A 26,687-nucleotide genomic window follows, 5' to 3' on the forward strand; every position below is an offset into this window, starting at 1 on the left:
CCCCCCCCCCCCCTCATTCTTCTAAACTCCAGTGAGTACAGGCCAGAGCCATCAAACAGATCTCATACGTTAACCCAATCATCCCTGGGATCATTCTCGTAAACCACCTTCGGACCCTCTCTAACGCCAGCACATCCTTCAAGTAACTGCTACCAATATTCCAAATGCTGCCTCACAAGCACCTGATAAAGCCTTAGCATTACATCTTTGGTTTTATATTATAGTCCCTACTAAATAAATGCTAGCATTGCATTTGTTTTCCTTAATACTGATTCAACCTACAAATTTACTTTTGAAAATCCCGTACAAGCACTCCCAAATCCCTTTGCAGCTCCAATTCATGAATCATCTCCTCCTTCAGAAAATGGACCATGCCTTTATTCCTTCTATAAAAATGCATGTTCACACTTTTATCCGCAGTATTCCATCTGCCACGTCCAGGGATGCCAACATTGGGTGAGAATTGGGAGTGAGAAATTGCGAGAGACCAAGCCCGAGGGTGTGGGAGGGGTACAGAGCTTTTGCATTTTTCAGCTTGAAATTGTGCAATCTGGTGCATACTGTAGCGAGTTTTAATTTACACTTGAATGCAATATTTATGCTTTAAATTGGATTAGCTATGAATAAGGTTAGGCTAAATTACATTACTAATTACATACCACAGTAGAGCCAGGCTCTGATCAACAGGTGCAGCATATGAATGATCTTAGTGTATTCATGTATAGATATCACATTATAATCAAGCACTTGGCCCATGTTGACCAACCTGGGTCTCACTACACAACTGGTATTACTCCTGACCCTGACTCCAGTTGCATTCCTGACCATGAGTCCAGCCTTACACCTGGCCCCCTGTTCTACTCCGACCATAGCTGCTTACCTGCTTAGGTTCCCAGTGCTGAACACTCCCATTGTCCCAGCTTTGACTGCACACCTAGTAATATTCCAGACCTTGACTCTGGATGCACACTTGGCCTTGCTCCTAGCCCCTCTCCACTGACAATATATCTGACCCACACATAAAGCCACATATCTGACCCCCTGGACTTAACCTATTACGTTCAAGTCCACTGGCGGTTATCTAATGTGGTAATCTTTTATGGGGCACTTCACGAAATAACAAAATTTGCTACATGCATTGGCTTCCTTGTTATCTAACATGCTAGTTATTTTGTCAAAGAAGTAATTAATTGGTTGAACACAATTTCTCATTCATAAAATTATACTCACTTAGCTGTATGTATTCTGTTACCATTTCCTTCATTTTCTTAACAAACTGTCCTGAAGTCATTTTCACCCCCAATATTTTCAATATTTTGCTGTCTTCCTCTCAGCTGGGACTTTTCCGAAATGCAAAGTACAATAACAAGATATATGTTACATCCTTGATGGCTCTTATAAGGTAGTTATCCTACTGGCACTGCTTTAGCGCAACAGGTTCAGTCGCTACATATTGCGAAGGGACAGGATGATTACATCTGTAAATAAAATATAATATTTTATGTTAATGATTACTTAAGCACAGCAGAAGGGGTGTCGGGTCTCAGAATAGTTCAAGGCATACCCAGGGACCTTTGGCTATGTGAGGGCACACATATACAACTATATGTTAAGGTCACAAAGAGCTTTTCAAGGCTCTGAACTTGCTATGCTTGTTATAACACAAAACCCCCCCCAAAAAAAAGTTATAAAACGTATCCGGTCAGACTATTTCCAGGCATAAAACGGGGTTGATCTATGCAGGAGTAGATACTGATTCCAGATCTCACTGCACCAGGGCTGCTGCAACATCGGCAGCAAGGGTTATTGATGTTCCGTTGGATCACACCCTAACGGCTGCAGCATGGTAAAAAACGAACGGGTTTTCCAAACATTTTATAATAACCCAATGCCAGACCAAAGGTATTTGTCAACTCTATTTTACGTTTTATTTATTTATAGTTCCACCCGGGAGGTGTAACTATGATTATTAGTTCATTAACAGCATCAGCATGTTTAAATCAATGTCATGACTGTATGCATTATGAATGTTTTTCCCTCATTTATCAATAAAGCAGTTGTGGTTGGGTAGACTCGTTTATCACGGCATGAAATCACAGAGCTTTGAAATCTTCACATAGTCACTCGTGTGACTACAAAGTAAAATAGTAAGATTAAACAAGAACTTACCAGTTTGAAGTTTGATCTTTACTTTATGAGGAGTTACGATGAGGGACTACGTGCCTTCAGCTCCCAACCCTCATAAAGGTAATCTGGTAGTTATAGTCTTCTCTGATCTACTATGTTACTTCAATTGCTGTAATCTGTGATTTCACACCGCTGCTTTGAAGATTGACGCGAATGCGCATGAGCGGGGTTCTTCTTCAAGTAGTACCTCATTGTAACTCCTCATAACTCCTCCGTAACAAGTAGCCCCAATAGCTAAATGTAACTATCTTGAAAATATCCAGCTGCCTTCTGTGGCAGAGATTCATAACTCTCTGGATGAAGAAAGTTTGTCGTCATCTCGGTCCTATATAGCCGACCCCTTATTCTTAAACTGTGTGTGGCCCCTCGTTCTGGACTCCCCCAACATCGGGAACATTTTTCCTGCAGTCACAGTAAGTGAAAATCTAGCAGGCAAGCTCTCTCCAACCACTCCCATTTGAAGACCACTATCTTCCACCGCTTCTACCTAGTGCTTGGTACCTACTTCCAGCAGCCACGGGTTGTCTTCCAGGATGCAACGAGCCACAGCCTGGTCCATGCCGGTCACCAGAGCGAATTCGGCACAGAGACTCTCACGGCAGCGGCGCAACGCGTCCGACGCCTCTGACGGCCTGGGACTCTTGCACTTAGGCTGCTCCACGGCCGGAGCTGACTGGCCAGCCCGTCTGCATCTGCCGCCGATGCTTCTGCTTCCATCCCTCCCTCCCTCCCTCTGCCTGGGCTCCCAAGCACCCACAACCAGGTTGCACAGAGCACAGCAGCGCCTCGTCTAAAGCCGGAGATATTGGAACATGTCTAGCCAAAAAAGTGGGCCCCCCCTCCACTTCGGTTCCACGGTCCATGTATCGCTCTCTTGCCTCTCGCCTGCCTCGCTCATGTCAGCCGCTTCCCTCAAATCCTTAAATTCCGACTGCCGCCGGGAGCAGAACATGGCCTTACTTGCTGCACTGGTGACACTCATTCACTGCCCGGTCCTCCAGGATGCACCGAACCGCAGCCTGATCCATGCCGGTCACCTGGGTGAATTCGGCACAGACAATCTCATGGCAACGGCGCAATGCTTCCGACGCCTCCGACGGCCAGGGACTCTTGCACTGAGGCTGCTCCATGGCCGGAGCTGCAGCCAGTGACTCGCCAGCCCGGCAAACACTCGCCAACCCCGGCAAACACCCGTCAGTCCCAGCAAACACTCGCCAGCCCCGCAAAGAGTCGCCAGCCCCGCCAAACACTCGCCAGTCCCTGCTACCTGTCCGCATTTCTCCACCGCCGCTGCTTCTGCTTCCATCCCTCCCTCAGCCCCCGTTCTCCAACACCCTCAGCCTATGCAGTGGATATGAGTTTTGAAATTCTCGTTGATCACAACATTTTTCACAACAGAGCGTGAGAAATTTGTGATCAGCCTGAGAGCGTGAGAATTTGGCCAAATGCGTGAGAGTTGGCAGCCCTGCACTTCTCCGCCCCCTCTCGCAACCTGTCCCTGCTTCCTCAATAGTACTTGAACTTGAACTTAATTAAATCTGGTTCATTACACAACACCAAATCCAGAATTGCCTTTTCCCTAGTGGGCTTGACCATGAGCTGCTCTAAGAAGCCATCTCCTCGGAATTCTACAACAGCCTTCTCTTAGGCTGGAAAAATCCCAACCTGATTTTCCCAGCCTACCTGCACATTGAAATCTCTCGACCACTGTAACATTGCCTTTCTTACACGCTTTTTCAATTTCCTGATGTAATATGTACCCTACACCCTGACTACCATTTGAGGGCCTGTCTATAACTCCTATCACGGTCTTTTAACCCTTACAATTTCTTAACTCTACCCACAAGGATTCCTCATCTTCTCATCCTATGTCATTTCTTGCCAAAGATTGGATTTCATTCCTCACTAACAGAGCCACCCCACCCCCTATGCCCACCTGCCTGTCTTTTCAATAGGATGTGTATCCGTGGATGTTCAGCTCCCAGCTCTGATCCTCTTTCGCCCACGACTCTGCGATGGCAACAACATCATACCTGCCATTTGTAACTGCGCTATGAGCTCATCCACCTTGTTTCTTAGACTGCCTGCATTTAGATATAACACCTTCAGTTCTGTATTCACCACCCCTCTTTTCAAACTGGTCCCCATCTTATCCCTTTCTAAACTTCCTGTACCATCTTATTCTGGAGACATTGGTGACCTCTCCTGCTTGCTCCTTCCCTTTACCTTTATCAATACTTATCCAATCTGTCACATTCACTATTTATTTTAAAGCCCTATCTACAGCCCTTGTTATGAGATTCACCAGGACCCGAGTCCCAGCAGGGTCCAGGTGGAGTCCGTCCAGTCAGAACAGCTCCCTCCCTCCCCAACACTGATGCCAATGTCCCACAAATTCAAACCCACTTCTCCCACACCAATCTTTGAGCGATCCATACATAAGGACTCTCCCGACGCCGGGGCAAGACCACCCGGTGAGAACGGCCAGAGACATCGGGCCTCCGTAGAGGCAATTGCGGTGGCCTCAATAGGCCTGACTTAGGGGTGAACTTGGGGTGGGGACTGGACATTGTGCCTTCCTCCACAGTGCTATCCACTGTGGGGGGATGATTTTTTTGTCTAATTGTAGTCCTGTAGGTCTGTGTCCAAGATGGCTGCCGTGAAGAGAGAGTGGACGCTGGCGCGCTTTGGCTGCCGCTGCTCTCTCTTCACAATGTGTTTTTGATTTTCTGTTTTTGGATTGAATTCTGTTTTTAATTTGTGTCTCTGTGATGTCTTTTTCACTGTTCTATTCCGATTATATGTTTTTATTCCGATTACTATGTAAGGTGTCCTTGAGATGTCTGAAAGGCGCCCATTAAATAAAATTTATTATTATTATTATTACATTTAACTTTCTAATCACGTCGATCTTGTGCAAGTTTGCTCGTGGCTCAGGTAGCAATCCAGAGATTATCACCTCTTTGGTTCTGCTTTTTAATTTTGTCCCTATCTGCTCAAATTACCTCAGCAGCACCTCTTTCTATCACTGTGGGGAGAAGGCAGGCATGGGTTATTGATAGGGGACGATCAGTTCCTCTGCAGGTCAGATGAGATGTCCTGAACCTGGCACCAGGCAGGCCACACAACCTTCAGGACTCTCGATCCTCGTGACAGAGAATTGTGTCCATTCCCCTCACTATACTATCCCCAATGATGACTACGTGTCTCTTCTCTCTCCCCTCTTGAATGGTTCCCCAGATACATGGTGCCCTGGTTGCTCATCCTTCCTATAGCCCCCACTCTCATCCACAGGGAGAAAGACTCTCAGACCTGTTAGACAAGCTCAAGGGCTGAGGTTCCTCCAATACTGCCTCTTGTGTCTCCAACCTGCCTCACTCACAGTCATCCCCTCCTCCTCCTGACCACGGACCACGTTGGAAGTAGTGACTCTAATGGGTGTGACTGCATTCAGAAACACATCCAGGAAATTCTCCCTGTCCCTGATGTGCCGCAGTGTTTGAAGATCAGACTCCAGGTTGTCAACACATCATGCAGCTACAACACATCACAGGGCGGCACTGGTGGCGCAGCGGTAGAGCTACTGACGGGCCAGAGAGCCGGGTTTGATCCTGACTACGGGTGCTGTCAGTACGGAGTTTGTACGTTCTCCCCGTGACCTGCGTGGGTTTTCTCCGAGATCTTCGGTTTCCACCCACACTCCAAAGACGTACAGGCTTGTAGGCTAATTGGCTTTGGTATAAATATAAAATTGTCGTTAGTGTGTGTAGGATTGTGTTAGTGTGCGGGGATCGCTGGCCGGTGCGGACTCGGTGGGCCCAAGAGCCTGTTTATACTGAAAAAAACCCAAGACTAAATGGTCCTGCATCCCAATTTTATTTTTTCCCAACGCCTCAGTTTGAAACTCCCCACTGTTGCTGAGCAGCCTCTGGGCAAGAAACTGACTCACTTGCCAGCTCAACACTCTGCCCTTATGTTGTGTATTTGGGTGCTTGGAACAGACTTAAAATAACACTCGGACACGGGAGTAAACTAACAAGCTTCTTTATTCCAGGACGCCACCTCGAGTCTCCCCCACACATGCGCACTTGCACCAGACATCACATATGCTAATTATATCACATACCTAATACTTCTCCCCCTTTAACTTGGAGGCAGGTAGCACCATTTCTATTGCATACACCATACTACCCTTTTAACTCAAATTCCCCTCAATTTCACCAATTACAAACACTTTCTAATTGCTCTAGCTCTGCCTGTATCTCTGCTTCTTCTCTTTTAAATATCCTAATCTAATTTGCAAATTTCTTCCTGTTCCTGATATTCTGCGTTTCATTTTCTGGTTCATGTATTTGCTTTGTTTTCCTCTTTGTAGGTGGGATCTGACCCATGGCTGCAAGTTTTTGTTTTAGAAACATAGAAACATAGAAAATAGGTGCAAGAGTAGGCCATTCGGCCCTTCGAGCCTGCACCGCCATTCGATATGATCATGGCTGATCATCCAACTCAGTATCCCGTACCTGCCTTCTCTCCATACCCCCTGATCCCCTTAGCCACAAGGGCCACATCTAACTCCCTCTTAAATATAGCCAATTAACTGGCCTCAACTACTTTCTGTGGCAGAGAATCCCACAGACTCGCCACTCTCTGTGTGAAAAATGTTTTTCTCATTTCGGTCCTAAAAGACTTCCCCCTTATCCTTAAACTGTGATCCCTTGTTCTGGACTTCTCCAACATCGGGAACAATCTTCCTGCATCTAGCCTGTCCAACCCCTTAAGAATTTTGTAAGTTTCTATAAGATCCCCCCCTCGATCTCCTAAATTCTAGCGAGTACAAACCGAGTCTATCCAGTATTTCTTCATATGAAGGTCCTGCCATCCCAGGAATCAGTCTGGTGAACCTTCTCTGTACTCCCTCTACGGCAAGAATGTCTTTCCTCAGATTAGGAGACCAAATTGTGCAGCTTCATGTGGTGACACCACATTGGGTATCTGTCGTATTGGTCAAGAAGGAATTGGTGGGGTGGCACGGTGGCGCAGGGGTAGAGTCGCAGTCTTACAGCGATAGAGAACCATGTTCAATCCTGACTACGGGTGCTGTCTGTTCATTCTCCCCGTGACCGAGCGGGGTTTTTTTCCCGGATGTTTCGGTTTCCTCGCGCACTCCAAATCATTCATTCATTCATGATCGTTGAAAACAGTAGCGACGCAGTGGCGCAGGTTTCCGACGGGAACAGTTACGGACGCACCACACATCTCTGTCCTCCTGTTCCTGCAGACTTCCGCCACTGGAAGTATAGGATGTTTGTGTGTGTGTGTGTGTGCGCTTTATCAACATTCCTTACAATGCTATGTACGACAGTGATCACAACTTCTACTGAAGTGTGGATGGCCGTTGGCTTGCTAGAAACTTTTTGGTTCTGCTGGGGGTTCGCAGCCCCCTCCTCACCTGGAAAACCAGGTGGGGGAGACGGTTTAGTCGCGGACTACCCGACCATGGAGCAGGTAGCGCAGGATTACATGGTACCCGTGGCAGGGGGAACTCCCCCCCCCCCCCCTGACCTGACCTCGACGCCAAAGGCGTGCAGGTTTGTTGGTTAATTGGTTGTAAACTTGTCCCTAGTGTGTGCAGGATAGCGCTAGTGTACGGGGTGATCGCTGGTCGGCGTGGACTGGGTGGGCCGCAGCTCCTGTTTCCGCGCTGTATCTCTAAAGTCTAAAGTAAAGTTTTAAGAATAGATTTACTGATGCGGGATGTGGCCAGTACTTGTCGCGATTTAAAAAAACTGTCCCACAATCTCACTGTTACCAACAAGATTCCAAATGGAATTGGCACGGCAGAAGGTCCAGAAAGACAGCAGTCTTGCAATGAGGAGATGACCATTTATTACTGAGATAAGAAGTTTTTCTCAGTCAAATTGTTGTAAACATTAGGATTTCTCCACTTATCCACCTCCACCTCCACTCAGGTAGAGGATATTGTGAGCGTTATTGGACCACATATCCGAGGAAGGATGTGCTGACGTTGGAGAGGGTCCAGAGGAGGTTTAACCCTAAATGATCATCAATCTTCTACTGCATGATGAGCATTTGATGGCTCTGGGTCTGCGCTCGCTGGAGTTTAGAAGGATGAGAGGGAATCTCATTGAAACCTACTGAATAATGAATGGCCGAGATAGAATGGACAATGAACAGCTTCCTCTGTTGTTCAATTTCCATTCGCTGCTTATTTATCTGCTCTTGTGGTTTAATGAGATTCTGCAATGCATAACCATTTGTCCATTGCTCAGTGAAGGAGGCTCCATGCTGGACTATAGTGAAGTGTCCTAATCGCAATCGGTCCTGCATACATTTGTCTCTCTTCTTTAGACTTTTCTATTAGCAGCTTTTTGCTCATTGTCACACATTTATTTAACCGTTCTTTGTATTGTTTAAGCCTTTTCTGTTGTTCATCTATTTGTCTTCTTAAGAATGTCTCTGGTTCTTCATCAAGGTCTATGTTGTCTTTGCAATACAACAGTGGCTTTGATTTGTGCTGTGTTTAGTTGCTTCATAAGCACGGTAGTGAGACTGCACTACAATTGCTGTATGTTTCAGTTTGAGGAAGTGTTTCCTATATCGTTTAAGCCTTTTATATCATTTAAGCCTTTTCTGTGGTGCATCTATTTGTCTGCTTAAGTCTTTCCTATACCAAATCATACGGAGTACTGACTGCAATTTTATAGTAGCCCTTTTTTGCTTAACCCACTGCCTAACCATCATACTCTTGTAGGCAGCCTGAATGGTAATGGTTGCATACCTCATTGACTGATATTGCACCAACTGGGAATGCCCTATTGTGCATGCTTTGTACCATCTCTGGATCGAAATGACTGCTTATCGCATAGCTCTGGAGCGTACCCTTGATTGGTAGCCATGTTATGCAGCTTGCAGAGTGATTACAGCCGCCTTTTGCATCAAGAAATGCTTTCTTGTAATGCACATTATGAATGACTTAATATGGCATGCTGCCTTGATTTTCTTAACCAATTCTCTGGCTTTAATCCCACGGTAGAAGGCCTGAATACAAACCACTGCTTTTCTCAAACTATTATAATGTCTCTCTTGGACATCTCTTATCTGGCATGCTCTGTATCGTTGCTGTACAGCAATGGCAGACCAGCGTAGTTTCTTGAAATACTGACGCTGTTTATGCATCTGATAATAAGTCTGTATGACCTTGGCAGATTTGTGCATGCACCACAATTGCTTTCGAACAACCATTCCTTGGTAGGCTGCCTGAAGCAGCACAACACTGCTGCGTACCTTCATGTAAGTCTTGCGATCACTTTCCATTTGAAGGTGTGCCCTATAATGGGTTTGTACTATTGTAGCTGCCAATCTCATTGCCCTGTATGGACGGTATACTCTGTGCATTCTAAATGCTGCTTGAATTACCGTTGCTGCCTTTTGTTTGTTCCGGATCTCTCTCTGTACCTTCATACCCTTGAATGCAGCTTGAATAGCTAGGGTTGCCCTCTGGATGGCAATTTCCCTTTGCCTTTGCCTTTTTTTCCTTTGCCTTTTACCTTTTGCCTTTTGCACTTGACCTTCGTCACTTGGCACTTGACCTTCGTCACTTGGCACTTGACCTTCGTCACTTGGCACTTGACCTTTGTCACTTTGCCCTTGACTTTTGTCACTTTGCACCTCCCGTTTGTCCTTTGAAGGACTCCCTGCCCTCATTAGTTCAGGCTCCTTGCCTCTGGATGTCCTTGGAGGTTTTGGCGAGAAATGAGCCATTAATGCCTCCTTACACTCCTTGTACGTTTTATCCGTGGGCTTTGCTGGCCGCAGTAAAGTACGTAAGATGTGACAACCCTCTCTTCCTAAGCCTACTATGAACCAATCTCTCTTCTTCTCTCCAGTGATATCATTGGAAATGAACGAAGCCTACAAGACTTCAGTCCATTTCTCAAAATTACACCCAGAATCCACCAGGGGCAACTTTCCTGCCATTTGAAAAGCCATGCTACCTGTCGCTATTCAGGTGCCCTATATTCTGTTCTCTCACTGTGTTTCCTGCCTTGGACTTAATCCTTTTACATTCTAAGAGATTATCCAGCTCACTGACTATTACTTAATCTTATAATAATAGATTTATACTAATAACCAACATTTCAGGTTAATGCCACTAGAACATTTTAAACCATATTCCTTCTATGCACACAGATTTACTATTAATAACAGTGACCAGTGCATTATGTCCAAACAGGCCTTCTTTTACTGTGAAGGAATAGTGAATAATGCATTACATTCAACAGGGTTTTTATTTTTGAAGGATTTCACTGGTCCAGCTTGTCGACCTGTGGACTCCGGCGTCTCCTCGACCTCTCAGGCTGCCCCCACCGGTACTTTTGCTGCTGGCCTCACCTGACCTCCGCTGCTGCTTTCGCTGGCTCTCCCGGCCTCACCATTACTTTTAAATACTGCTGGCCACTCCGGACCTCATCTGCTGCTGCTGGCTCAGCCGTTACTGTTGCCTCCGCTGGCTCGCTGCCAAGTCGACTCCCGCTGCTCCGCTGACTTGCCTTCCCGCTGTCTCCACAGCCCTCCCGGCTGCTACCGGACCCGCTGCTTGGCTTGTCGCTGGCTCCCGTGGACACCCTGCGGAAGGCGAGTGGCTGCTCGTTTCTGCTGCTGGTCCCCGCTACTCTCTCCGCTTTTCTCTGGCGGTCGGCTTTCCCACTCGGCTGGTTCCGCTTCTCTCTCGCGGCCGGACCCTCTTTACTGCTCACAGTCGGGCTGACTCTGCTCCCGACCGGGCTTTCTCTTCTTTCTCCCCCGACCGGGCTGAAGACTCGACTTTCGTCGGTGGCATCTCTGGACCTGTCCGTGGCCTACACGGTACTAGGCCCTCACCCGACGTCTGTGGCTGCTGCTTGGGCCTGGCTGTGGGCTGCACAGCCCTGGAAACGTTCTAGCTTCTAGCTTCCAGCTGCGCTCGGTGACTCTTACTGCCTGCTTGTCTTCCTTGCGCTCTTGATTCCCGCCCGACCTTTTTTTTCTTTGGCGCCAATTCAAAACCATTTGGCGCCAAATCCTTTTGCTTGGTGCTGTTCCACTTTGTTTCCAAATACTACCTCTATATAATTTCCAATGATATCACTGGAGAGAAGAAGAGAGATTGGTTCATAGTAGGCTTAGGAAGAGAGGGTTATCACACCTTACGTACGTTACAGCGGCCAGCAAAGCCCACGGATAAAACGTACGAGGCACTAATTGCTCAGTTCTCGCCAAAACCGATTGTTGTGTAATTCGGTGCTTGGAACAGACTTAAAATAACACTCGGACACGGGAGTAAACTAACAAGCTTCTTTATTCCAGGACGCCACGCGCATGTGTACTTGCACCAGACATCACATATGCTAATTATCTCACATACCTAACACTTTAATTGTCCCCAGATTCTCCAACTCACCTACACTTTGGGCAATTGGAACAGGGAAATGATCCAAGTTCCCACTGCTGCTGCTCCACCTCTGGGTTTGCCAGCTCCACTCTCCCTCCCTCAGCTCTTCACCAAAGCCTCTCGAGTCAAAGCCGCCATCTTGCACTTGGCCTCAACACGGCCGCTCCCAATAGGCCATTTCGCTAAACCTTCTTTCCTTTTTTTGGTCAATCTGTCTCTTCCCTAGCCAATCAGAAGCCAGCTTATTTAGATTTCCTGCCTATTCAATTAAAAAAACAACTTTATTTCCACAGAGGAAACCAACAAAGTGGGTCATAAATTTGATGGAGTGATGGGAGGTAGAGGTTCTGACCAGAAAGTCTTATGGAGGGAGGAACAGGCAGGGAGAGGTGAGGCTGATAAGCTGAAGTGTGTTTATTTCAATGCAAGGAGTTGTGGAGAAAGCAGATGGCTGTAGAGCCCGTATCGGTGCTTGGAACTATGATGTTGTGGCTATTGTGGTTGAGGTTGTGGGAGGGTCTTGACCGGCAGCTCAATGTTCTGGGGTTTCGATGTTTCAGACATGATCGAGAGGGAGGAACAAAGAGGTGGAGGAGTAGTCTTACTGATCAGGGAGACTGTGATGGCAACACTCAGAGAGGACATACTGGAGGGTTCATCTACTGAGGTGGAATGGGTAGAGCTCATAAAGAAGAAAAGAGCAATTACTCTAGGATTATATTATAGGCCACCCAATAGCCAGTGGGAGATAGAGCATCACACATGTAGACAGATTACGGAAGGGTGCAGGAACCACAGGGTTGTAGTGGATGACTTTAACTTCCCCAATATTGACTGGGACTTAATCAGGGCAAGAGAATTAGACGGGGCAGAATTTGTTTGGTGCATCCAATAAGGTTTCCTTGAACAGTGTGTGGATAGTCCAACCAGAGGAGAGACCATACTGGACCTTGTGTTGGGAAACGAGCCTGGCCAGGTGACTGGAGTTACGGAGGAAGAGCATTTTGCAGATAGTGACCAAAGCTCCATAGATTTTAAGAGTGTTTTGATTAGGGACAGGTCTGGATGTTGGGGAAGGTACTTAATTGGGGCAAGACATATTGCAATGTCATTAGGCAGGAGCTCAGGAGTGTAGATTGGTAGTTGTTTAAAGGCCAGCTGATCAAAGTGTAGGACCAGCATGTTCCAGTAAGGAGGAGGGATATGGGCAGCAAGGTAAAGGAACCATGGATAACCAAGGAGGTTGTAAACTTCATCCAGTAGAAAAAGGAAGTGAATGTCAGTTTTAAGGAGGTGGCATCGGATGGGGTTTATAAGGAATATAAATTGTGTAGGGAAGAATTTAAAGTGGGCGATTAGAAGGGCCAATTAAATGTCATTGGCGAGCCAGAAAAATCCCAAGGCTTTTTTGCTTAGGTTCAAAACAGTAGGGTGACCTGGGAGTACGTAGGACCGATCAAGTATAGAGGAGGGAATCTATGGAGTTGGGGGATGTAGGTGAGGTATTAAATGAATCTGTATTCACTGAGGAGCTCGCCTTGGAGTACAGCAAAATCAGTGTGGAGAATACAAATATGCTTGGGTTTGAGATTGAGGAGGAGGAGGAGGTGGTGCAGAGGCTCTTGAAGATCATTAAGGCGGATAAGTCCCCTGGGACTGATGGGATCTATCCCAGGTTATCGAGGGAGACAAGAGAGGAGGTTGTGGGGGCCTTGACAAGGATCATTGTTTCTTCTCTAACCACAGGTGAGGTCCCAGAAGTCTTGAGAGTGGTCAATGTTGTTCCTTTGTTTAAGAAGTAGAGAGAATCCAGAAATGGGCGGAGAAATGGCAGATGGAGCTTAATTTGCATAAAGGTGGCACAGTGGTGCAGCGGTGGAGTTGCTGCCTTGGAGCACCAGTGACCGAGGTTCGATCACGATTACAGGTGCTGTCAGTACGGAGTTTGTACGTTCTCCTTGTGACCGCATGGGTTTCCTCCAGTTGCTCCAATCTCCTTCCACATTACATAGATTGGATGGTTAATTGGCTTGTGTACATTGCTACCTGTGTGTAGTATGTGAAACTGGGATAATTGTGAACTTGTGTAGGGCTGATCATTGGTTAGCACCGACTCGGTGGGCTGAAGGGCCTTTTACCACTTTGTAAAAGCTGGAATAACTCAACGGATCAGGCAGCATGTCTGGAAACAAGAAATAGGTGACATTTTGAGTCAGGACCCTTCTTATATGTGGTATTATTGACTTATGTATGGTAAGATCAGACTGCATTGCATGCCAAATAAAAGTTTTTCACTGTCAGTACACTTGACAATAATAAAACGTGTGCAGTTGGATTTGCCCCCATTTCCGCATGGAAAGGATGATAAGTTCTGTTCTAACTCCCTGCAGGCTGCAGCTGGAGTTTCTATGCCCCTTGACTTTCCACGGAAGTCCCAGCAGAACTGCCAAAGCACCAAGTGTTCTATCGTGCAGACCCTTCTCTCTCTCCAGGAGTCTGTACCTTCTATACTCGCATGTCTAATTTCTTTAGTAAGGGTAATTACACTGAATTTCAAGCTGAATGATATAGAGAACTTGAATGAAGGATTTATAGCCCATTCAAACAGTTGCTTAATTTATTAAATAATTTTCAGCTGGGATCGCGTAAGAATGTGGAAGGGAATTTTCAGTATTTTATGTTACAAGTGCATACTGGTGTCTGAATTACATAGTGATTTCTGATCTAAAACCACCAAGCACATTATAATTAATAAGCACATTGATTCCTCAGATGTCAGGAATTTCATATGAGGAAAGACTGGATAGACTCGGCTTGTACTCGCTAGAATTTAGGAGATTGAGGGCGGATCTTATAGATACTTACAAAATTCTTAAGGGGCTGGACAGGCTAGATGCAGGAAGATTGTTCCCGATGTTGGGGAAGTCCAGGACAAGGGGTCACAGCTTAAGGATAGAGGGGTTGTCCTTTAGGACCGAGATGGGAAGGACATTTTTCACACAGAAAGTGGTGAATCTCTGGAACTCTCTGCCACAGAGGGTAGTTGAGGCCAGTTCATTGGCGATATTTAAGAGGGAGTTAGATGTGGCTAAAGGGATCAGGGAGTATGGAGAGAAGGCAGGTACGGGATACTGAGTTGGATGATCAGCCATGACCATATTGAATGCAGGCTCGAAGAGCCGAATGGTCTACTCCTGCACCTATGTTCTATGTTTCTATAACAGCACACCAATGGATCCCATTTATTTGAAAGGATATATCAGGTTGGCACAGTGGAGGAGCTTGTAGGGTTGCTGCTTCACAGCACCAGAGACTCAGGTTTGTTTCATGTCAGGACCCTTCACTATATGCTGCCTATTTGGAATATAATTCATTCTACAATACCTGGTGAAATATTTTCCTTACATATTTTTTAAGTCCTATTCCAAGTAGTTTTAGTTTACAAACTCTATTCCTGTTGTCATTTCTGTTGCATTTCCACTTTCCCTTTCTAAACAATCGAGCCTATGCCTAAATGAACCCACCAGCCTGTAATTGGACAGTCTGGCCACAGGGTGATTTCCCCTTCACAAATATGCTGGCAAACGAGCCGGCCGAAGTGACGCATTGTGGATTTCAAAGTCAGCCACCCCTCACTAATCTGCTGTCATTTATAGAGTGAGTGATGCATTAGTGAAGAAAGGCAATCCAATAGGTATCATGCACTTTGATTTGACAAAGTTCCAATTCTAAAGGTTTTAAAGAAGATTAAGGATCGTGGAATTGATGACAATTCTGTTCACATGACTGGAAAATGGCAGCAGAGATCGATGCAGAAACCTTGAGCTTGACCTGATGGGAAGATGGGGACAGGGGGTGACGTTGTGTTGGTGGGGGAGGGATATCTTGTGGTTCTCCTGGTCAGGATGTTATCTGCCCATGATTGCTGCAGCAACGTGCAAATACCCCGATCAATATGGATTGCAGTTGGTGACCCTGTAGAGAACCATCAACATGTTCCTCACCACACAGTTTCAGAATGCAGCATTGAACAGCAGAATGAGCTGGAGATTGCACACTTTACTCCCAGAGAGTGATGAGTCTGTGGAATTCTCTGCCTCAGAGGGCAGTGGAGGCAGGTTCTCTGGATGCTTTCAAGAGAGAGCTAGATAGGGTTTATAAATAGCGGATTCAGGGGATATGGGGAGAAGGCAGGAATGGGGTACTGATTGGGGACGATCAGCCATGATCACATTGAATGGCGGTGCTGGCTGGAAGGGCCGAATGGCCTCCTCCTGCACCCATTGTCTATTGTATCTGTAAACTATAATGTGATGTGTTGAACTTTGGGATGACCAACGTAGTATACAATTAATGCCCTGACCCTTCACAGCATTGATGTACAGAGGGATCTTGGGGTCCAAGTCCATAACACGCTGAAAGTGGCAACACAAACATAGAGTGGTAAAGAATGCTTGCTTTCATACATCGGGGCATTGAGGATTAGAATCAGGCAGTCATGATGCAGCTCGATAGGACTTTGGTTAGGCAGTTCCAGTCACCCCATTACAGGAAGGATGTGGAGGCCTTGGAGAGTGTGCAGAGGAGGATAACAGAATTATGCCCGGATTAGGGTATATTAGCTACAGGGAGAGGTTGGATGGATTGGATTGTTTTCTCTGCTGGGAGACCTGGTAGAAGTATATAAGACTGAGAGGCATGCACAGGGTAGAGAGCCGGAACGTTTTTCACGGATAGTTTTTCAGGTGATGTGTGGGTCAAATGTGTAGCTGGAGTCGAGGGTGGTGATGCAGACAGGTTCAAAGTGGTGTTTATACAGGGAATGGAGGCACATGGTTCATGTACAGTCGGATAAGAGTTGGTCTTGGCATTGTGTTTGGCACAGACCATGTGGGCCGAAGGGCCTGTTCCTCTGCCGTCCTGTTCTATGTTGATCTCTCTGTCCCCTCACCCCCTCCCCCCCACTAGAGAAGACTCCCTCCACACCTCAGTTAAAAATGACGCAGTTATCTTGTACTCATCCCACCAATCGAGACCCCGCTCCCCTGGGTCAAGACCGCACCCCTCATCAACACCTCCCTGTTGCCCCCTCCTCACCCCTCACACTGCCCCCCCCCCCCCACTGCAGCACACTCTCAGCCTCGGTCTCTCCTCTCTCCCCACAGGTCATGGCCAAAGGGAAGATCATCAGCCTGGAGAGCACCCCCCTCATTGTCGGGGGGACGCACGGTACGGGGAGGGGGTCGGGCTGGGGAGGAGGGGAGGGAAGGGGGGGCGCGGTGGTGTGGGATGGGGTGTGGTGGAATGGGGAGTGGGGACAGGAGTGGAATCGGGTGGGGGATGGATAAGGAGGGTGGGCAGGCTGTGAAGAGGGTGTGGGAAGGGAGTGGCAGGATGGAGGGGGACAGGCTGGAGAGGGGTGGGATAGGGGGTGGAACGTGTGGGGGTGTGGAGGGTGGAGTCAGGGTGGGAAACGGTGTTGTGGTCGACTGTGGGTTTGTAACCCGATAATTAGGCATCAGACTGTGAAAGGGCGGTTGGATTGCACTGTGTTACAGTACAGTGTGGGATCACACTGTATAACGGGGATGTGTGGGATCACACTGTGACGGGGATGTGTGGGATCACACTGTAACGGGGATGTGTGGGATCACACTGTGTAACGGGGATGTGTGGGATCACACTGTGTAACGGGGATGTGTGGGATCACACTGTAACGGGGATGTGTGGGATCACACTGTGTAACGGGGATGTGTGGGATCACACTGTAACGGCTTCCCTCCAGCCCTACAGGGGGTGCTGACGCTACCGCTCCGCCTGGCCGCCCTCCTGGCTCCCACCGCCCGGCTCCTGGTCTTCACCGCCCTGCCCAGTGGCGAGATGGTGGCCGACTCCACATACATACACATGGACAAGTGCTTCCGCAACAAGGTGAGGAACCTCCCACCCATCTAGGATGTACTCCCCCTTTCACCCCACTTCCCTAACACCCCTCCTGCCTCTTTCCTTCCCTCCCATTCACGCCTCCTCCCCCCCTCTCCCTCCCACACCTCTCCGCCTCTACCTCCCACCTCTCCCCCTCCATCTGCCTCCTGCTCGCTCCCTCACTGTACTCCATCACCGCGCTCTCTACCGCTACCTAACCGCGCTCTCTACCGCTACCTCACCGCGCTCTCTACCGCTGCCTCACCGCTCTCTCTACCGCTACCTCACCGCCCTCTCTACCGCTACCTCACCGCTCTCTCTACCGCTGCCTCACCGCGCTCTCTACCGCTGCCTCTACACGCTCTCGACCGCTGCCTCACCGCCCTCTCTACCGCTACCTCACTGCTCTCTACCGCTACCTCTACACGCTCTCTACCGCTACCTCACCGCGCTCTCTACCGCTGCCTCACCGCGCTCTCTACCGCTACCTCACCCCGCTCTCTACCGCTGCCTCACCGCGCTCTCTACCGCTACCTCACCGCCCTCTTTACCGCTACCTCACCGCGCTCTCTACCGCTGCCTCTACCGCTCTCTACCGCTGCCTCTACACGCTCTCTACCGCTGCCTCACCGCGCTCCGCTACCGCGCCTCAACGCGCTCTCTACCGCTACCTCACCGCGCTCTCTACCGCTCCCCCTCTACTCGCTCTACCGCTACCTCACAAGCGCTCTCTACCGCTGCCTCGACCATCCTATCTCACCGCTGCCTCACCACATTCGCTACCCGCTACCTCACCGGCTCTCCTACCGCTGGCCTCACATGCTCGCTACCGTGCCTCCCGCCCTCATCTAAGCTGCCTCTACATGCTCTCTTCCGTTACCTACACCCTCACCGCGCCCCCTTCCCCTCTACGCTAACCCTCAACGAGCTCCTCGACCGATGTTTGCCCACCGCCCGCTCTAACTACCCGCTACCTCACCGCCCTCTCTACCGCTGCCTCACCGCCCTCTCTACCGCTACCTCACCGCCCTCTCTACCGCTGCCTCACCGCCCTCTCTACCGCTGCCTCACCGCCCTCTCTACCGCTGCCTCTACATGCTCTCTACCGCTGCCTCTACATGCTCTCTACCGCTGCCTCACCGCGCTCTCTCCCGTTGCAGGTGCAGCTGGGTTTCTCCGTGCCGGAGGAGTTGCCGGGCAGCCAGGTGTCGCTGCACGTCACCGCCGCCCCCGGCTCCCTCTGCGGTCTCCGCATCGTCGACCACAGTGTGCTGCTCCTCAAACCCGAGAGTGAGCTCACAGTACAAAGTGTAAGGTCCAGCCCCACCCTGGGGTGCAGACGGGGGCCCAGCCCCACCCTGGGGTGCAGGGAGGAGGGGGTATAGATGGAGTGAGGGAGGTAGGAAGTGTTGACGGAGGGGGTAGAGGTGGAGGGAGGGGGAGAGTATGGGGTGGAGGGAGTGAGTTGAGGGAGGAATGGGAGGGGGTTGGGGCCGGTGGGGAGGAGGGGGAATGGGGCAGGTGGGGGATGGGGCAGGGGGGAGGAGGGGGTGGGGCAGAGGAGGAGGGTGCAGGGGGGGATGGGGCAGGGGGGAGGAGGGGGAATGGGGCAGGTGGGGGATGGGGCAGAGGAGGAGGGTGCAGGGGGGATGGGGGAGGAGGGGGTGGGGCAGGGGGAATGAGTTTCTACGATCCCTGCCGCTGATCTTTGTCAGCTGTAATTTATATTTCTCTCACCCTCACTTGTCGCTCTCTTTCTCCTCTCCCCTCTCTCTTTCTCTTTTTCCCTCACTCTCCCTTACCCTCCCTCTCTCCAACTCCCCTGACTCTCCCTCCCTTAACCCTCACCCACTTGCCCCCTCGCTCTCCCCTCACTCTCGCTCTCCTCTCTTCCTCTCTCAATCCTTCCTCACTCTCTCTCCCGTCCGCCGCCTCCCCCTTCATTTCCCTCCATCTCTCTCATCTTCCCTCCTCCCTCCCTCAATGCTCTCTTCCTCCCACTCGCCCATCTCTCCTCCCCCCCCCCCCGCTCTCTCCCTCCCCCATCTCTCTCCCTCCATCCCTCCACCTTGCTCTCTCTTTCCCTCCCTCATCCCCTCGTGTCCTCCCTCCGCAATTTTCTCCCTCTTTCCCCCTCTGTTCCTCCCCCTTTCCCCACAGGTCTACTCCATGCTGCCGGTCACTGACCTGAACGACTACTCCAACTCAGTGCGTGACCATAACTCTGACAACTGTGTTCCTCAGCCTGACGATTCACTGCTCAAACAGTTCAACAAGGACTCGGTCATTGACGTGGCTCAGTTGCTGCAGGTGCCACCCAGGGAATGGGGGGAGGCGTGGAACAGGGGCTGCAGAAGGGAGGGGAAAGGGGAGAAGTGGAGAGTTGGAGCGAGGGGGTGATGCAGGCGGCAAGGGAGGAGAGGTAAGGGAGGGAGGGAGTGAGGGAGAGAGCACAAGGGAAAGGGCCAGACGGAATGAGGGGAGAAGGGGGTCATAAGATCATAAGTGATACGTAGATACAAATTTACATAGACAACAGGTGGAGGAGTAGGCCATTCGGCCCTTCGAGCCATTCGATCTGATCATGGATGATCGTCCACAATCAGTACCCTGTTCCTGCCTTCTCCCCATACCCCTTGATTCCGCTAACCCAAAGAGCTCTATCTAAACTCTGTTTTGAATGCATCTTGTGAATCGGCTTCCACTTCCTTCTGAGGCAGAGAATTCCACAAATCCATAACTCTCTGTATGAAAAAGCTTTTACTCATCTCAGTTTTAAATGGCCTCCCCTTTATTCTTAGACTGTGGCCTCTAATTCTGGACTCTCCCAACTGGGACCATTTTTCCTGCGTCTAGCTTCTCCAGTCCTTTTTTTAACAATTTGATACATTTCTATAAGATCCCCTCTCGCCCATCTAAACTCCAGTGAATACAAGCCTAGTATTTCCAATCTTTCCTCATACGACAGTCCCGCCGTCCCAGGGATTAACCTCGTGAACCTACGCTGTACTGCCTCAATCACAAGGATGTCCTTCCTCAAATTAGGAGACTAAAACTGTAGACAGTACACCAGATGTGGTCTCACCAGGGCCCTATACAACTGCAGAAGGACCTCTTTTCTCCTATACTCAAATCTTCCCGTTATGGAGGCCAACTTGACATTAGCTTTCTTCACTGCCTGCTGTACCTGCATGTTTACTTTCAGTGACTGGTGTACAATGACACCCAGGTCTCATCGCATTTCCCTTTTTCCTAATCTGACACCATTGAGATAATAATTTCCCCCCTTGGTCTTCTCGCCAAAGCGGATAACCATAAATGTATCTACATTATACTGCATCTGCCCACTCACTCAACCTGTCCAAGTCAACCTGCAACCTCCTAGCATCCTCTTCGCAGTTCACACTGCCACCCAGTTTTGTGTCATCTGCAAATTTGCTGGTGTTACTTTTAATCCCATCATCTAAATCATGAATATGTATTGTAAATAGTTGCAGCCCAAGCACGAGCCTTGTGGCACTCCACTCGCCATGCCTGCCATTCTGACAGGGACTCGTTTATTCCTACTCTTTGTTTAATGTCTACCAACCAATTCTTTATCCATGTCAATACCCTACCTCCAAAACCATGTTCTCTAATTTTGCCCTCTAATCACCTGTGTGGGACCTTATGAACACCTTCTGATACACTACATCCACTGGCTCTCCTTCATCCATTTTACTTGTCACATCCTCAAAAATATTCCAGAAGATTAGTCAAGCAGGATTTCCCTTTCATAAATCCATGCTGACTTGGACCAATCCTTTTACTGCTATCCATATGCGCCATTATTACGTCTTTAATAATTGACTCCAGCATCTTCCCCACCACCGAAGTCAGGCTAACTGGTCTATAAGTTTCTCTCTCGCTCCTTTCTTGAAAAGTGGGATAACATTAGCTGCCCTCCAATCCACAGGAACTGATCCTGAAACTATAGAACATTGGAAAATTATCACCAATGCATCCGCTGTTTTTAGAGCCACCTCCTGGGATGCAGACCATTAGGCCCTGGGGATTTATCATCCTTCAGTCCCATCAGTCTACCCATAACTATTTCTCACCAAATGCAAATTTATTTAATTTCCTCTGTCTCCCTAGATCCTCTGTCCTCTAGTACATCTAGTAATCTGGGAGTCCTTTGAAAGTTTCCCAATCCTCTGGCTACCCACTACTCTTTGCTATGTTATACACCTTTTCTTTTAGTTTTGTTCCATCCCTATCTTCCCTTGTCAGCCACAGTTGCCTCTTATTCCCCTTAGAATCTTTCTTCCTCTTTGGAATGAAATGATCCTGCATCTTCTGGATTATACCCAAAAATTCCTGCCATTGCTGTTCCACCGACATTCCTGCTAGGATCCCTTTCCAGTCTACCTTGGCCAGCTCCCCTCTCATGCCTTCATAGTCCCCTTTGTTCAACTGCATCACTGAACCTTCTGATTTAACCTACTCACTCTCAAATTGCAGATTAAAACTTATCATATTGTCACTACCTCCTCGCAGTTCCTTTACCTTGAGTTCCCTTCTGGTTCATTAGATAACACTAAATCCAGAATTGCCTTCTCTCTGGTACACTCCAGTACAAGCTGCTCTAAGAATCCATCTACAAACTCCCTTTCTTTGGCTCCAGAACCAACCTGATTTTCCCAGTCTACTGCATGTTGAAATCTCCCTTAACCCCAGAGGCATGCATTACCTTTGTTACATGCCAATGTTAACTCCTGCTGCAATTTGCACCCTACATCCAGGCTACTGTTTTTTTGTTTTTTTTTTATAAATCAATGAATTTATTCCATTATTAAAAATAATATTTACACTACAATAAAACAAGCCAGAACCCACCACCATAATACAATACAAGCATGTATCCATAATAAACTACTATACAACTATGTTACAATCCTTATTGAGGATACATTCAACACCTTGCGGAGCCCAGCGGTCCCGGAACTCCCTCAGGGTGCCCGTAGACAGGGCGTATTCCCTTTCTAACCCCACCCGGGCACGGACTTAACCCCGGAAAAGGGGCAGGCAGCTGGCTCGGGTAGAGCCCTCCACCGCCTGGCGCCGTGACTCGTGGATGGCCAGCTTGACCAGGCCCAGGAGCAACCCAACCAGGACATCTTCGGCCCTACCCTCTCCCCTACGCACAGGGTGTCCAAAGATGAGGATGGTGGGTGAAAAATGCAGCCAGAAGGCAAGGAGCAGCTTCTTTAGATATTCAAACGGGCTGCAGCCTCACACACTCCATGTACACGTGGTACACAGACTCTTCCAGCCCGCAAAAGTGGCAGGCGGCTGGCGAGTCTGTGTACCGCGCGAGAAACAGGTTGCAGGGAACACCTCGGTGCAATACCCTCCACCCCAGGTCCCCAATGTAGAGGGGGAGAATCCCTGCGTAGAGGGACCCCCACCGGGGGCCCCCCTTCCAGGCTACTGTTTGGGGGCCTGTTGATAACTCCCATTAGTGTCTTCTTACCGTTACAATTCCTCAATCCTATCCACAGCGACTCTACATCACCACCCCCCCCCCCGCCCCACCACTATGTAGTTTAAACTCACCCGTGTAGCAGTGGCAAACCTGCCTGCCACAATGCTGGTCCTCCACCTGTTAGCGTGCAACCCGTCCCTTTGTACAATTCACCCTTACCCCAAAACAGATTCTCATCAAAGGCTTTCTGAAAGTCCAGATACACTACATCCACTGGCTCTCCCTTGTCCATTTCACTTGTTACATTCTCAAAAGAATTGAGAAGTTTTGTCAAGTATGATCTCCCCTTCGTAAATCCATGCTGACTTGGACCGATTCTCCTACTGCTATTCAAATGCGCTGCTATTACATTGGCGATTATCGACTCCAGCATCTTCCCCACCACCCATGTCATGCTAACTGGTCTATAATTCCTTGCTTTCTCTCTCCCTCCTTTCTTGAAAAGTGGGATAACAGTCGCTACCATCCAATCCACAGGACCTGATCCAGAATCTATAGAACATTAGAAAATAGGAGCAACTCTGCCATTCAATCGTGGCTGATCATCTGGCTTCCAACAGGAGGCTTATTATCTGCAAGTCAGTTGTCACTATTCTGCTTTGCTCCCTTCTTGTGCAGCAGGGTAATATTGGCAATTTTCCAATCATCTGGAATCACACCTGACTGTAGCGATTCCTGAAATATGCCTCCACAATCTCTAAAGCCACCTCTTTCAGAACCCTAGCGTGTAGTCCATCCGGTCCAGGCCACTTATCCAGTGATATTGGGAGAGTTCGGGGTGAGTAAATTGTTATTAGTGTCCTCCAGCTCAGCTGATGTCGGCAGAACTCTGACTGATATTCAAGCTCTAGTCAGGAGAAGAAGGGGATACATAGAAACATAGAAAATAGGTGCAGGAGTAGGCCATTCGGACCTTCGAGCCTGCACCGCCATTCAATATGATCATGGCTGATCATCCAACTCAATATCCTGTACCTGCATTCTCTCCATACCCCCTGATCCCTTTAGCCACAAGGGCCACATCTAACTCCCTCTTAACTATAGCCAATGAACTGGCCTCAACTACCTTCTGTGGCAGAGAGTTCCAGAGATTCACCACTCTGTGTGAAAAATGTTTTTCTCATCCCGGTCCTAAAGGATTTCCCCTTTATCCTTAAACTGTGACCCCTTGTCCTGGACTTCCCCAACATCGGGAACAATCTTCTTGTCTGTCCAACCCCTTAAGAATTTTGTACGTTTCTATAAGATCCCCCCTCAATCTTCTAAATTCCAGCGAGTACAAGCCGAGTCTATCCAGTCTTTCTTCATATGAAAGTCCTGCCATCCCAGGAATCAGTCTGGTGAACCTTCTCTGTATTCCCTCTATGGCAAGAATCAGATTAGGAGACCAAAACTGTACGCAATACTCCAGGTGTGGTCTCACCAAGGCCCTGTACAACTGCAGTAGAACCTCCCTGCTCCTGTACTCAAATCCTTTTTCTATGAATGCTTACATACCATTCGCTTTCTTCACTGCCTGCTGCACCTGCATGCCTACTTTCAATGACTGGTATACCATGACACCCAGGTCTCGTTGCATCTCCCCTTTTCCTAATCGGTCGCCATTCAGATAATGGTCTACTTTCCTGTTCTTGCCCCCAAAGTGGATAACCTCACATTTATCCACATTATACTGCATCTGCCGTGCATTTGCCCACTCACCCAACCTATCCAAGTCACCTTGCAGCCTCGTAGCATCCTAGCTGGTGTTCTTTAAAAGCTTCCCAATCCTCTGGCTTCCCACTAACCTTTGCAGTGTTATATGCCTTCTCTTTTAGTTTAGTTTAGAGATACAGTGCCGAAACAGGCGCTTCGGCCCTCTGAGTCAACGCCGACCAGCGAACCCCACACTATAGCACTACCCTACAGACACTAGAGGCAATTATTTTACATTTATACCAAGCCAATCAACCTGCAAACTTTGGAGTGTGGGAGGAAACTGAAGATCTCGGAGATAACCCATGTAGGGGGAAAATGTACAAACTCCGTACAGACAGCACCCATAGTCAGGATGGAACTGACATTGTAAGGAAGCAACTCTACCGCTGTGCCACCATGCCGCCCAGGTTTTATATTGTCCTTGACTTCCCTTTTCACCCACGGCCATCTCTTTCTTCCCCTAGAATCTTTCTTCTTCTTTGAAATGAAAAGATCCTGCATCTTCCGGATTATTCCCCAAAATTCCTGCCATTGCTGTTCCACCGTCATTTCTGCTAGGATTCCTTTCCTGTCAACTTTGGCCAGCTCCTCCATCATGCCACTGTAGTTCAGCACCTCTTTTACAGCTGCCTTTGCTCAGCTGTAATGCCGGCAGATAGAAACATGGAAAATAAGTGCAGGAGGAGGCCATTCGGCCCTTCGAGCCAGCACCGCCATTCATTGTGGTCATGGCTGATCGTCCCGTATCAATAACCCGTGCCTGCCTTCTCCCCAAAACCCTTGACTCCACTAGCCCCTAGAGCTCTATCTAACGCTCTCTTAAATCCATCCAGAGACCTGGCCTCCACTGCTCTCTGTGGCAGGGAATTCCATAAATTCACAACTCTCTCCGTGAAAAAGTTTTTTCTCACCTCAGTCTTAAAGGACCTCCCCTTTATTCAAAGACTGTGGACTAGTTCTGGACTCGCCCAACATTGGGAACATTTTTCCTGCATCTAGCTTGACCAGTCCTTTTATAATTTTATATGTCTCTATAAGATACCCCCTCATCCTTCTAAACTCCAGTGAATACAAGCCTAGTCTTTTCAATCTTTCCTCATATGACAGTCCCGCCATCCCAGGGATCAATCTCGTGTACCTAAGCTGCACTGCCTCAATCACAAGGATGTCCTTCCTCAAATTAGGAGACCAAAACTACACAATACTTTGGATGTGGTCTCACCAGAGCCCTATACAACTGCAGATGAACCTCCTATACTGAAATCCTCGTGTTATGAAGGCCAAGATCACCTTCTCCCTCTCAAATTGCAGGTTGAGGGAGGGGTGAAGGGAGGGGTGAAGTGAGGGAGGGGGTGAGAGGGTGACGGAGGGAGAGGGTGAGAGTGCGATGGAGGGAGGGAGTGTGAGATAAGGAAGGAATGAGGGTGTGAGAGGGTGAAGAGGTGGGAGAGAGGAGGGAGCAGGGGTGACGGAGGGGTAGTGACTGGGGAAGACCCTGACCTCTGCCCTCCCCACAGGGCCTAGGCCTGATGGTCTTCACGGACCTGGAATACCAGGTGCCCCTCAACTGCGAAGCGAGAGGAATAGTCTATCACTCATATTGGGGTGAGTAGTGATGCCTGCTGACCCAGCTACTGACCTCTCATTGACCTCGCTCTGACCCCCGTTGACACCCATGCTGACCCCCAGACCGTGACCCATTCCCCCCCTGCCCCAATCCCACCATGACCTGCTGACCCTCGCCATCACCACTGGCCCTTACTCAGCCATCCCCACCGTGACCCCCCTCCCCCACCGTGACCCACCTCCCCCACAGTGACCCCCCCTCCCCCACCGTGACCCCCCTCCCCCACCGTGACCCCCCTCCCCCACCGTGACCCCCCTCCCCCACCGTGACCC

At 48.8% G+C, this 26,687-nt stretch overlaps 1 protein-coding gene across 1 annotated transcript in view; it reads left to right on the forward strand.

The window, feature by feature from the left end:
- Positions 1-26,416, forward strand: part of LOC116967621 (alpha-2-macroglobulin-like) — a 77,973-nt gene extending 51,557 nt beyond the window's left edge. Inside the window, exons 13-17 of the mRNA XM_033014226.1 lie at positions 16,804-16,867; positions 17,424-17,569; positions 18,724-18,873; positions 19,724-19,873; positions 26,306-26,416. Coding sequence (XP_032870117.1) covers positions 16,804-16,867; positions 17,424-17,569; positions 18,724-18,873; positions 19,724-19,873; positions 26,306-26,401 — 606 coding nt within the window. The 3' untranslated portion in view covers positions 26,402-26,416. The remainder of the gene's footprint in view (positions 1-16,803; positions 16,868-17,423; positions 17,570-18,723; positions 18,874-19,723; positions 19,874-26,305) is intronic.
- Positions 26,417-26,687: the final 271 nt, after the last annotated feature.

This window comes from Amblyraja radiata, chromosome 40 (assembly GCF_010909765.2).
Source record: "Amblyraja radiata isolate CabotCenter1 chromosome 40, sAmbRad1.1.pri, whole genome shotgun sequence".
NCBI classification, from domain to species: domain Eukaryota; kingdom Metazoa; phylum Chordata; class Chondrichthyes; order Rajiformes; family Rajidae; genus Amblyraja; species Amblyraja radiata.